General features: G+C 54.1%; 1 protein-coding gene across 1 annotated transcript; it reads right to left on the bottom strand.

Moving 5' to 3' along the window:
- Window positions 1-1,294: 1,294 nt before the first annotated feature.
- Window positions 1,295-11,078, bottom strand: LOC311328653 (dynamin-2-like; the record flags this gene model as incomplete). The annotated part of the gene is made up of 7 exons (XM_084462599.1): window positions 1,295-1,367; window positions 1,472-1,558; window positions 6,424-6,562; window positions 7,329-7,396; window positions 7,910-8,045; window positions 10,155-10,297; window positions 10,918-11,078. Coding segments are annotated over 7 exons (807 nt in total), but the record flags the coding sequence as incomplete, so codon positions are not given.
- Between the last annotated feature and the right edge of the window lie 1,440 nt (window positions 11,079-12,518).

The raw sequence follows: 12,518 nt of genomic DNA, 5'->3' as shown, positions 1-12,518 counted from the left end.
GGGTTCTCAGGGGGGTCGGAGGGAAGGGGGGGGGGGTTGGGAGGGTGACAGTCACACCCCCCCCTTGCGTGATGCGTGACAGCCCCACCTGTTGATGCAGTGACCCGGGGGGCTGCCGTCACGGTCCAGCCCTCGGTAGTCAATACTGAAAGTGACGTGGGGAAGAGTCCGTTAAACACGCCCCCTAACCTGCCCTCGCACGCCAGCATTCTCCATGCGGGTCACAGAAAAACGGGCGGGGCACGCGGGCGGGGCGCGGGGGTTCCTACAAGCCGCCGGGGGGACGACTGCTGCGGTCGGCGACGTGCGATCGAAGCTCCGCAACACCACACGCTAACGTGCTAGCGCTAATCAACCGCAATCAACCGCAACCTCACTCCACCCGCTAACGTGCTAGCGCGCTCTAACGTGCTAGCGCACTCTAACGTGCTAGCGCGCTCTAACGTGCTAGCGCACTCTAACGTGCTAGCGCGCTCTAACGAGCTAGCGCGCTCTAACGTGCTAGCGCGCTCTAACGAGCTAGCGCGCTCTAACGTGCTAGCGCGCTCTAACGTGCTAGCGCACTCTAACGTGCTAGCGCGCTCTAACGTGCTAGCGCACTCTAACGTGCTAGCGCGCTCGTTAAGGCTCACTGCAACCCAACGCCTGTGAGCGAGTCAGGCCACACCCACTCCGCCGTGGAGCATGCGTGATTGGTTGAGCTCGTTAGTGAGAGAGGGAGGATCTACATGGCCGTGCGGGAGAGAGGCGGAGCTAGAGAGACCGGCCGTGACCGTGATTGGGCCTAAAGAAGACTAACTAACGAGTCGGTCTCTAAAAAAAAAGCTGAGCACAACTAGAGACATTCGTCCAGATTTCATTGGGTGGAAGAACGACGAGAGATTGGAAAAAAAACTGCATTTAAGAACCAATCAAAAGCCTTTAGGGGCGGTCCTTCCTAATGGGGGCGGTGACATGCAGAATGTTTTGATTCTCCTCTCCTGTTCGTTTCACTAGGGGTGAAGACAGGGCGATGACATCACTTCCGGAAAGGCGGGTCACTCACCCTATCGCCCTTCTGTCGACAGACATTTGTCGTACGACGCTTGTGGAAATAAAGCTTAACCTCTCAGACCAGAGATCCAGGCTGGTGGGGGTCGCTAGCCTCCCTCTATGGACTCTAGAGGCCCTGGGCGGGGGCTCAACTTTGGGGGTTAGTGCACCCTGGGTCACACAGAAGTCGTGCTGGGAGCCGGGGGGGGGCACAGGCAGCAGGGTGGGATTGGGGGTGGGGGGGGTGGGGGGGGATGCATACTTGGCGAAAGCCGATGAAGTCCTCGGTGGTTGGTGTTGATGTAGGACAGCTCAATGTCGATCAGCAGGAGGACCTTGATTGAGGAGAGAGGATCTCAATCAGAGGGGAACATTCCAGACAGGCAGTTCCTGTGTGTGTGTGTTGTGTGTGTGTGTGTGTGGCGGACGCCCTACCGACCTGGTCTTTAGTCTTGCCCTCTCTCTCTCTGACGTAGGTGGTGACGATCCTCTCCGTCTCCTCTCTCAGTCTCGGGTACGAGTTCAGCTGCGAGGGACACACAAGCGCTGCAGCACTGATCGTATGGACACACACACGCGCACGCACGCACGCACACACACATACACGCACACTCACACCAACACACACACGCACACTAACACACTCCTGCACACACTCACACACACTCACTCACACACACTATCACTAGTGGCCACAGAGGACAGAGCAGCCGACAGGTGTCTCACTCACACACACACACACACACACACACACACACTCTCTCTCTCTCTCACACACACACACACACACACACACACACGCACACACACAGCGTAGCGCAGTTGAATGTGTAGCGGTGAAGAATGCCGGTGGTCTGGGAGCCGGCCAGCCAATCAGAAGAGGGTGACTGTGATGGGAATAAGCGGCCATGTTGGGTTAATCCCTCCGCCTCACTGACCTGCAGCTTTAAAGAGCGCCAGGGGAGGAAAAATCAATAACTCCCATACAAGGGAAGTGTGTGTATATATATATATATATGTGTGTGTGTGTGTGTGTGTGTGTATATATTTATATATATATATATATTGACTGTTTACCGATCGGCCTTATTCCCAACTGGTCATCCACAGCTGGTGACGGCTTGTGATGTCATATCGGGTTAGTGGAGAGGAGGTGAGAGGGATGAGGAGGTGAGAGATGAGGAGGTAGGAGATAGATGAGAAGGTAGGAGAGAGATGAGGAGGTAGGAGAGGAATGAGGAGGTAGGAGAGAGATGAGGAGGTGAGAGAGAGATGAGGAGGTAGGAGAGATGAGGAGGTAGGTGAGAGATGAGGAGGTAGGAGAGAGATGAGGAGGTAGGAGAGAGATGAGGTAGGAGAGATGAGGAGGTAGGAGAGGAATGAGGAGGTAGGAGAGAGATGAGGAGGTAGGAGACTGATGAGGAGGAGAGAGGAGGGATGAGGTGGTAGGACAGATGAGGAGGTAGGATAGATGAGGAGGAAGGAGAGGGATGAGGGAGGTAGGATAGATGAGGAGCTAGGATAGATGAGGAGGGTAGGAGAGAGATGAGGAGGTAGGAGAGAGATGAGGAGGTAGGATAGATGAGGAGGTAGGAGAGAGATGAGGAGGTAGGTGAGAGATGAGGAGGTAGGAGAGAGATGAGGAGGTAGGAGAGAGATGAGGTAGGAGAGATGAGGAGGTAGGAGAGGAATGAGGAGGTAGGAGAGAGATGAGGAGGTAGGAGACTGATGAGGAGGAGAGAGGAGGGATGAGGTGGTAGGACAGATGAGGAGGTAGGATAGATGAGGAGGAGGAGGAGGGGATGAGGAGGTAGGATAGATGAGAGGTGAGGTGAGGAGAGAGATGAGGAGAGGAGAGAGATGAGGAGAGGAGATGAGGAGGTAGGATAGATGAGGAGGGTAGGAGAGAGATGAGTAGGTAGGAGAGAGATGAGTAGGTAGTGATGAGGAGGAGGTAGGAGAGAGATGAGGAGGTAGGAGAGGGATGAGGAGGTAGGAGAGAGATGAGGAGGTAGGAGAGAGATGAGGAGGTAGGAGGTAGGATAGAGATGAGGAGGTAGGAGAGAGTGAGGAGGTAGGAGAGGAATGAGGAGGTAGGAGAGAGATGAGGAGGTAGGAGAGAGATGAGAAGGAGAGTGGAGGGATGAGGTGGTAGGATAGATGAGGAGGTAGGAGAGAGATGAGTAGGTAGGAGAGAGATGAGTAGGTAGGATAGATGAGGAGGTAGGAGAGAGATGAGTAGGTAGGATAGATGAGGTGGTAGGAGAGAGATTGAGGTGGTAGGATAGATGAGGAGGTAGGAGAGAGATGAGGAGGTAGGAGAGAGATGAGGAGGTAGGAGAGAGATGAGGAGGTAGGAGAGAGATGAGAAGGAGAGAGGAGGGATGAGGTGGTAGGATAGATGAGGAGGTAGGAGAGAGATGAGTAGGTAGGAGAGAGATGAGTAGGTAGGATAGATGAGGAGGTAGGAGAGAGATGAGTAGGTAGGATAGATGAGGAGGTAGGAGAGAGATGAGGTGGTAGGATAGATGAGGAGGTAGGAGAGAGATGAGGAGGTAGGAGAGAGATGAGGAGGTAGGAGAGAGATGAGGAGGTAGGAGAGAGATGAGGAGGTAGTAGAGAGATGAGGAGGTAGGAGAGAGATGAGGAGGTAGTAGAGAGATGAGGAGGTAGGAGAGAGATGAGGAGGTAGGAGAGGGATGAGGAGGTAGGAGAGGAATGAGGAGGTAGGATAGATGAGGAGGTAGGAGAGAGAGACGGGGTAGAGAAGCTGCCTGGCTCGGCCGAGGTAACATGGCAGACAGGGCGCTGGCAGGCTTGTGAGAGCGGGGGGGGGGGGGGGGGGGTCGTGACTGGCGTCCTGCAGTTCCCCCCTCCCTCCACGAGATGGCTGCGGTTGCTATGGTAATGCCCCCCCCCCCCCAGCCAGCAGAGCGGGGAAAAGAGGGCTATTAGTATTAGTGTCCCCTGGCACCGCCTCTCATCCACTTAGGGAGGGCGTCTAGGTCAGGGAGGGGGGAGAGGAACGACACCGAGGAGGAGGAGGGAGGAGAAGGAAGAGGAGGGGGGAGGAGGAGGAGGGAGGAGGAGGAGGAGGAGGGAGGAGGAGGGAGGAGGAGGAGGGAGAAGGGAGGAGGAGGAGGAGCAGGAGGAGGAAGAGGAGGAGTAGGGAGGAGGAGGAGGAAGAGGGAGGAGGAGGAGGAGGAGGAGGGAGGAGGAGGAGGAGGAGGAGGAGGAGGGAGGAGGAGGAGGAGGAGGGAGGAGGAGGAGGGTGGAGGAGGAGGAGGAGGGAGGAGGAGGAGGAGGAGGAGGGAGGACGAGGAGGAGGGAGGAAGAGGGAGGAGGAGGAGGAGGGAGGAGGAGGAGGAGGGAGAAGGGAGGAGGAGGAGGAAGAGGAGGGAGGAGGAGTAGGGAGGAGGAGGAGGAGCTGTAATGTGTGCCGAATTCCCGGCGGTGACTTGGTTGAGGAAGGGACCAGGGGGGGGGGGGCTGGGGGGGGTGTTTAAGATTTCACAGGCGATTGGCGAGACGAAGCCGTACGTGGGGTTTCCTCAAGAGGGCCCCAGGGGATGAGGAGAGAGACGTACGCTCCGGGCCCCAGGGGATGAGGGGAGAGACGCGCGCTCCTGGCCCCAGGGGATGAGGGGAGAGACGCGCGCTCCGGGCCCCAGGGGATGAGGGGAGAGACACACGCTCTGGGCCCCAGGGGATGAGGGGAGAGACACACGCTCCGGGCCCCAGGGGATGAGAGGAGAGACGCACGTTCGGGGCCCCAGGGGATGAGGGGAGAGACGTACACTCTGGGCCCCAGGGGATGAGAGGAGAGACGCACGTTCGGGGCCCCAGGGGATGAGGGGAGAGACGTACGTTCGGGGCCCCAGGGGATGAGGAGAGAGACACATGCTCCGGGCCCCAAGGGATGAGGAGAGAGACGTACGCTCCGGGCCCCAGGGGATGAGAGGAGAGACGCACGTTCGGGGCCCCAGGGGATGAGGGGAGAGACGTACGCTCTGGGCCCCAGGGGATGAGGAGAGAGACACACGCTCCTGGCCCCAGGGGATGAGAGGAGAGACGCACGTTCGGGGCCCCAGGGGATGAGGGGAGAGACGTACGCTCTGGACCCCAGGGGATGAGGGGAGAGACGTACGCTCCGGGCCCCGAGGGATGAGGGGAGAGACGCGCGCTCCTGGCCCCAGGGGATGAGAGGAGAGACGCACGTTCGGGGCCCCAGGGGATGAGGTGAGAGACACGCGCTCCTGGCCCCGAGGGATGAGGGGAGAGACGTACGCTCCGGGGCCCAGGGGATGAGGGGAGAGACGCGCGCTCCTGGCCCCAGGGGATGAGGGGAGAGACGCGCGGTCCGTGCCCCGAGGGCAGCGGCGTTTGGGCTGAATATGGTTGCTGTCGTTTCTTGGAATTGAGGGCGGTGTATGGGGATGAGGGGCAGGGATGAGCGGTCACGGATGAAGTTCGTTCCTTCTGTCCCGGCGCGGAGGGGGTGGGTGGTGGTTTGGGGGGGGGTGGGGGTGGGGATGGGGGGTCTCTAAGCTCGGTTACCTTGACGGCACACTTCATGACGAGCGCGGTGAGCTGGGACACCACTAGGTCCACGCACTTCAGGCTGGGCGCTCTCAGGGTGAGGATCTGCTTTTTCACTATGGCCTCGAAGGCCAGGTCAGGGGTGAACAGGCCCGTTCTGGGAGGGCGGGGGGTCGGGGGGGTGTGTGTGTGTGTGTGTGTGTGGAGAGGCAGCGGAGAGAGGGATAGACAGAGAAAACAGAGCAGGTAAAAGAGGTAGAGAAAGGGAGAAATAGAAAAAAAGGGCTCTGTTTAGTTAGTTAGTCATGGCTGTCTGTTTAAAGACAAACACGCCGGTAGATAAGGATGAGCCACAGGCGTTCACATCATCCCCCCGGATGAGTCCTCTCAAACGATTTCCGAGAGGCTCTTTTCTAACCCTGGCTCGGCAGAGAGGTCACGCCCACAACTCGGACCCAAGGGCTTATGGGAAAATGCACTAGACGCCACTAGGTGTACGGGGGGATACCGTGAGGCCTGCGGCTCGTCCGGAGGAGAGACCAGAGATGCTCGGGGGAGGGGGGGGGGGGACGGCCGTCCCCCACGACGACACCCGTCACGACACTCCACGATACGACGGCGCCGCGCGTCCACGGGGGTCGACCGGGCGCCCGGAGGGAGGCAAACCGCACAGACGCTCGCTTGTCTGACCGTACGGGGCCACGCCCCAGAACGGGGGGCGAGGTGGGTCTAACGAGGGGGCGGTGTGGGGAGTCTAGATGGGCGGAGCGCTGCTCTGTGCCGGTGTGCCCCCCCCTCGGGTGAAACCCTGAAAACCCCAGTGGGTCGGGCGGTTCTGGACGCCGGCGGTACCTTGTTGGTGCACTGCCTGACCGTGTTGATAAGCTCCTGAATGACCAGGTCGATACATTTGAGACAGGGCGTTTTCAGCTCAACGATCTGCTTTTTCACGATGGCCTCAAACGCCAGGTCTGGGGTGAACAGGCCCGTTCTGAGGACACACAGGAAGACAGAGACAGAGACAGACAGACAGACAGAAAGACAGAGACAGACAGACAGGTAAGACAAAATAAAACGAGGGACAGACAGAGAGACGAGGACAAACAGACACAGACAGAGACAGACAGAGACAGACAGAGACAGACAGACAGACAGAGACAGACAGAGACAGACAGAGACAGACAGAGACAGACAGAGACAGACAGAGACAGACAGAGACAGACAGACAGACAGACAGACAGACAGACAGACAGACAGACAGACAGACAGACAGGTTATTCCACGGGCAGATATACAGGGTTGAGAGACAGAGATATAATCAGACAGACAGTCAAGAGACACGAGAGACAGGATTGACCAGGCAGCCTCAAACGAGACGCGTTCCAAAACAACAGCAAGGCAGTCGAGCGGAGAAAGACATTCCCGCGCGGCACGTAAAACCCGGGCACAGAAGAGTAAACAAAAACAAACAAACAAACAACAAGGGCGTTTTGGGAGGCGCACAGACGGGTAACAGATGGAGAACAGGTGGGGAGAAGAGATGAGGGGGAGAAAATGAATTCAGTTTTCCCATACAGCAGGTGTGCATGTTTCAGAGGGTAGGTAGCTCGGGGGGGGTAACAGCGGGAGGGGGGGTGACAGGTGGGGAGGGACTGCTGGGGGCAGCTGTGGCGTGACAGCGCTGGGGGGGGGGGGGGGGCACAGCAGGGGGGGAGGGGGGCGCAGCGGGAGGGGCCTCGTCTCTACGCTCCACTTGCCTGACGCCGTGGACGTTCTTGATGGCGTGGCTGATCTCTCGCCTCAACTCCTTCTCATCAAACCCAATCTGAGAGAGAGAGACAGAGAGAGAGAGAGAGAGAGAGGGAGAGAGAGAGAGAGGGAGAGAGACAGAGAGAGGGGAGAGAGAGAGAGAGAGAGAGGGAGAGAGAGAAAGAGACAGAGAGGAGAGAGGGAGAGAGAGAGAGAGAGAGGCAGAGAGGGAGAGAGAGGCAGAGAGGGAGAGACAGAGAGAGAGAGAAAGAGGCAGAGAGAGGGAGAGGTAGAGAGAGAGAGACAGAGAGAGAGAGAGGGAGAGACAGAGATAGAGGGAGGGAGGCAGAGACAGAACAGACAGAGAGAGGCAGAGAGAGAGAAAGAGAGAGGGAGACAGACAGACAGAGAGAGAGAGAGAGAGAGAGAGAGAGACAGACAGAGAGAGAGAAAGAGAGAGAGACAGAGAGAGAAGGAGAGAGAGAGAGAAAGATTCCGTTTTTAAATAAATTTCCAGCGAACAGTGTCCAGACCCCCGGCCTGTGGAGAGGCCCCGGGGGGCCGTGCTGAGCGCAGCCGAGGGCCCCACCTTCTCCAGCTCGTAGTGGAAGCGCTCGTGGAAGATGCGGTTGATCTTGGCGCCTCCCGACAGCTCGTTGGTGTCCACCTGGTCCCCGGAGCCCTCGATGCACTTCTCAAAGTCCAGCGCAAACTGCTGCACCATCCTGGGACGGGGGACACGGGGACACAGCTCCACTGTCAGGGTGGGGACAACGAGAGGACATGCCTGTGTGTGTGTGTGTGTGTGTGTGTGTGTGTATGTGTGTGTGTGTGTGTGTGTGTGTGTGTGAGGGGGCTGTCACTGTGAATAAATGTTCCCCTGCGGTACAAAAGAGTGGCGCCAACTGCGGGATGCCATATTATTACAGCTTTTTTGTTTGCTGCTTTTGATGATTAGCAGCTTTATAAATGATATATATAACTATATATATAAGTATATTATATATAAGTGTGTGTATATATATATATATATATAAATATATATATATATATATATATAAATTTAAATATATATATATATATATAAATATATATATATAACTATATATACACACACAGTAGCATATATACATATACAGTAGCAATATCACTAAATCAATCAAAATGTTATTATAACAGAACGGTGCACACAAGGCAAGAGGCCTTACAGTATATATAATTAAACATCTCTAAACAGACTACAAGCTTTAAGAATAATAAAGAAAATATCAAATAAATAAAGGCTGATGTTTTTATAAAATGGTTACCAAAGAAAGACGAGACCAGCTCTAAATTAAAAGGCCGAGGCCAACTAATGTCCTTTATCTGTGAGAACGGTCACAGTAGATCCCAACCCGTTTTAGCCTCTAATTGAATAAGAATAATACAGTCTTGATGGAAGATTCCCTCTGACATGAATACAGACTTCATACTGTTAATAACATGTCCTTTTTTCACTGCTAGGAGAAGAAGGCCTGGAGGCTGAAACATCGTTCTATTAAAAGAGAAAGAGCATAGAGGCAGAGTAGAGACTTCTAGTGATCATTATCTCTCTAGAACCCTCGGTGTGCGTTTATTATTCCACATGATAACATCGTCATGGCCAAAACGTAACGAAGGTCTTCTTAAGCGCAGCTCCTACGGCATGTTGTGTGTGTGTGTGTGTGTGTGTGTGAGGGAGGGAGACAGGAGAAGCGTTGAGTATCCGGGCCTAACGCTGCAAGAGAGGGAGAGAGAGAGAGGCTGCTCGCCCGTGTGTGGGCCTGGGGTCCAGACGGCCATCGCTCCGATCCTACAGTCACACTCAGGGCTGTGGAATAGTGTTCTGTGTTCAGGTAATAAAACGTTTCACCCGTCTGCTCACGTAAAGGTGTAGAAAACGCACCGGTAAGGAAACAGGGGAAGAGTTGTCAGATTATGCCCAAGTATAATCTGTAGCCTTAATTTGTTTTTCATTATTATGAATTTCTTTGACATTAAATACACACGGGCTACAATTCTATAGGAAAAGCCTCAACATAAAAACAACATTTTAAAAGCGTAGTTGTGGTGATTGATGGCGCAGGTTTGCTTCACTATACTGCAGTTGTGCAATATTGGGGTAACCGCGCCAGCCGTAGTGTGTGTGTGTGAGTGTGTGTGAGTGTGTGTGTGTGCATAAGTGTGTCTGTGTGTGTTTGCGTGTGCGTGTGTGTAAGTGTGTATGTGTGTGTATGTGTGTGTGTGTGTGTGTGTGTGTGTTTGCGTGTGCGGGTGAGTGAGTGAGTGAGTGAGTGAGTGAGTGAGTGAGTGAGTGAGTGAGTGAGTGAGTGAGTGAGTGAGTGAGTGAGTGAGTGAGTGACCCTCTCTACTCACTGCACCAGGGCCTTGGTCTTGTATGTGTGTGTGTGTGTGTGTGTATGTGTGTGTGTGTGAGTGTGTGTGTGTGTCTCTACTCACTGCACCAGGGCCTTGGTCTTGTATGTGTGTGTGTGTGTGTGTGTGTATGTGTGTGTGTGTGAGTGTGTGTGTGTGTCTCTACTCACTGCACCAGGGCCTTGGTCTTGTATGTGTGTGTGTGTGTGTGTGTGTGTGTATGTGTGTGTGTGTGAGTGTGTGTGTGTGTCTCTACTCACTGCACCAGGGCCTTGGTCTTGCGCGTGGGGTCGTCGGGTGAGTGTGTGTGTGTGTATGTGTGTGTGTGTGTGTGTGTGTGTCTCTACTCACTGCACCAGGGCCTTGGTCTTGCGAGTGGGGTCGTCGGGTGTGTGTGTGTGTGTGTGTGTGTGAGTGTGTGTGTGTGTGTCTGTACTCACTGCACCAGGGCCTTGGTCTTGCGCGTGGGGTCGTCGGGGCGGAAGTTCTTGTACTCCTCCACCTCCTTCTCCAGGGAGAGCAGCTGACTCTGCAGCTTACTGCGCAGCCCAGGGAGGGTGTCCCGGATGTGATTGGTCAGTTGCTGAGGGGAGGAGCAAGAGGAGGAGGAGGAGGAGGAGGAGGGAGGGAACGGTGAATTAACCAGGGAGGGAGGGAGGGAGAGAGGGAGGGAGAGAGAGAGAGAGAGAGACGGAGAGAGAGAGAGAGAGAGAGACAGAGAGAGAGGGAGGGAGAGAGAGAGAGAGGGAGAGAGAGAGAGAGAGAGAGAGAGAGAGAGAGAAACAGAGAGAGAGGGAGGGAGAGAGAGAGAGAGGGAGAGAGAAACGGAGAGAGAGAGAGACGGAGAGAGAGAGGGAGGGAGAGAGAGAGAGAGAAATGGAGAGAGACGAGAGAGAGAGAGGGAGGGAGACAGAGAGAGAGAGAGAGAGAGAGAGAGGGAGAGAAAGAGAAACGGAGAGAGAGAGAGAAAGACGGAGATAGATAGAGAGAGAGAGAGAGAGAGAGAGAGAGGAGAGAGAGAGAGAGAGACCTGCCTAGGGAACTACCTGTTCTAAATTCATCATGAGCACGGGGGGATACCACGCCTCCAACTTGTCTCCCAACCAATCAAAAGTGACATGTGTGTGTGTGTGTGTGTGTGTGGGGGGTCATCACAGCAGACGGTCGGGGGTGGGGGGTGGGCGTGGCCGCCCGCCTGCTCACCTGGTTGAGGGCCTTCTGCAGGTGCGGCGTGCCCATGCGCTCGGCCATGTGCCGGTAGGCCGGGTGAGACAGGAAGAACTTCCTCTCGGCCGCCAGCGCGGCGCGGATGTCCTTCTTCCCGTCGATGTCCTTCTGACTGCGGTTCACCACGCCGATGTAACCTGGAGGCGCACACACACGCGCACACACACACACACGCACACGCACGCGCGCTTTCATCACTCTGCCCTTCAGCTGACGAGAGAGTGACAGTGTGTGTGTGTATGTGTGTGTGTGTGTTAGGGATGTGCGCAGCGACTATTTTCACTGATGACTAGACGGTGGTTTTGTAACCGATTACACGACTCGTCTAAAAACAGGATTCCCAAGTTTCTACAACAAGTGCAAGTTGAAATTGAGGATGTTTCTCAAACTCTGCAAGCTAAGATGCGTGACTATTCTTGATGTTTCCAACCACTCAGCGGCAGACAATTAGCACGCGTTGCGCAGGGCTGTCACACTCTCCTTTGTTTGCCAGTGCAAAACAGTAGTTCAGCCTGTCCTTACAGCTTAGTACTTAGCAAAGATATAAATGTGATTTATTGTGTTTGATTGAAGAGTAGGCTAGCCTATAGCCTGTAATGTTTCAGTAGGCTAAAACTAGATTTCACATAAATGAAATAGACTATGTGAATAAGACCGCGGTTGTCAGACGATAGGCTATGTATTACGCGTATAGGCGCCAAATCCGGAGCTCCCATACAAAAGGAACGCAGCATAAACAATAGGATTGCGCAGATGAATGAATGAGGTGACTAATTATTTAAGTCTTTTTATAAATATTTACATTTTTATCTAATTCTATTATATTTCGTTTAATCGACTATTGTTTCTTAAATGAGTAGCAAAAGCTGCGCCGTTTAGTCGTTTAAACGACTAGTCGCGCACATCCCTAGTGTGTGTGTGTGTGTGTGTGTGTGTGTGTGTGTGTGTGTGTGTGTGTGTGTGTGTATGTGTGTGTGTATGTGTATGTGTGGGCGAGACAGACAGAATTGCTTGTCAGGAACAGGGCACTGTGGGTGAGCGAGGAAACTATATGCCTGTTAGTGTGTGAGTGTGTGTGTGTGAGGAAGAAAGAGAGACTGAGTGTGTGTGTGTGTGTGTGTGTAGTGTGTGTGTGTGTGTGTGTGTGTGAGGAAGAGAGACAAAGAGAGACAGAGTGTGTGTGTGTATGTGTGTGTGTGAGGAAGAAAGAAAGAGAGAGAGAGAGAGAGAGAGAGAGAGAGAGAGAGAGAGAGAGACATGGACTAGAGAGAGACAGAGAGAGAGTGATATGAACTAGAGAGAGAGAGACAGAGACAGAGGAATATGGACGAGAGAGAGAGAGTGATATGAACTAGAGAGAGAGAGAGAGAGAGGAGAGGAATATGGACGAGAGAGACAGAGAGAGAGTGATATGAACTAGAGAGAGAGAGAGAGAGACAGAGGAATATGGACGAGAGAGAGAGAGAGAGTGATATGAACGAGAGAGAGAGAGAGAGAGAGGAATATGGACGAGAGAGAGAGAGAGAGTGACATGAACTAGAAGAGAGAGAGAGAGAGAGAGAGAGAGGAAAGAGAGA

The sequence above is a fragment of the Borostomias antarcticus genome (assembly GCF_949987555.1).
Source record: "Borostomias antarcticus genome assembly, contig: scaffold_1024, whole genome shotgun sequence".
Classification (NCBI taxonomy): domain Eukaryota; kingdom Metazoa; phylum Chordata; class Actinopteri; order Stomiiformes; family Stomiidae; genus Borostomias; species Borostomias antarcticus.
This window is presented reverse-complemented; position numbering and strand designations above follow the sequence as displayed.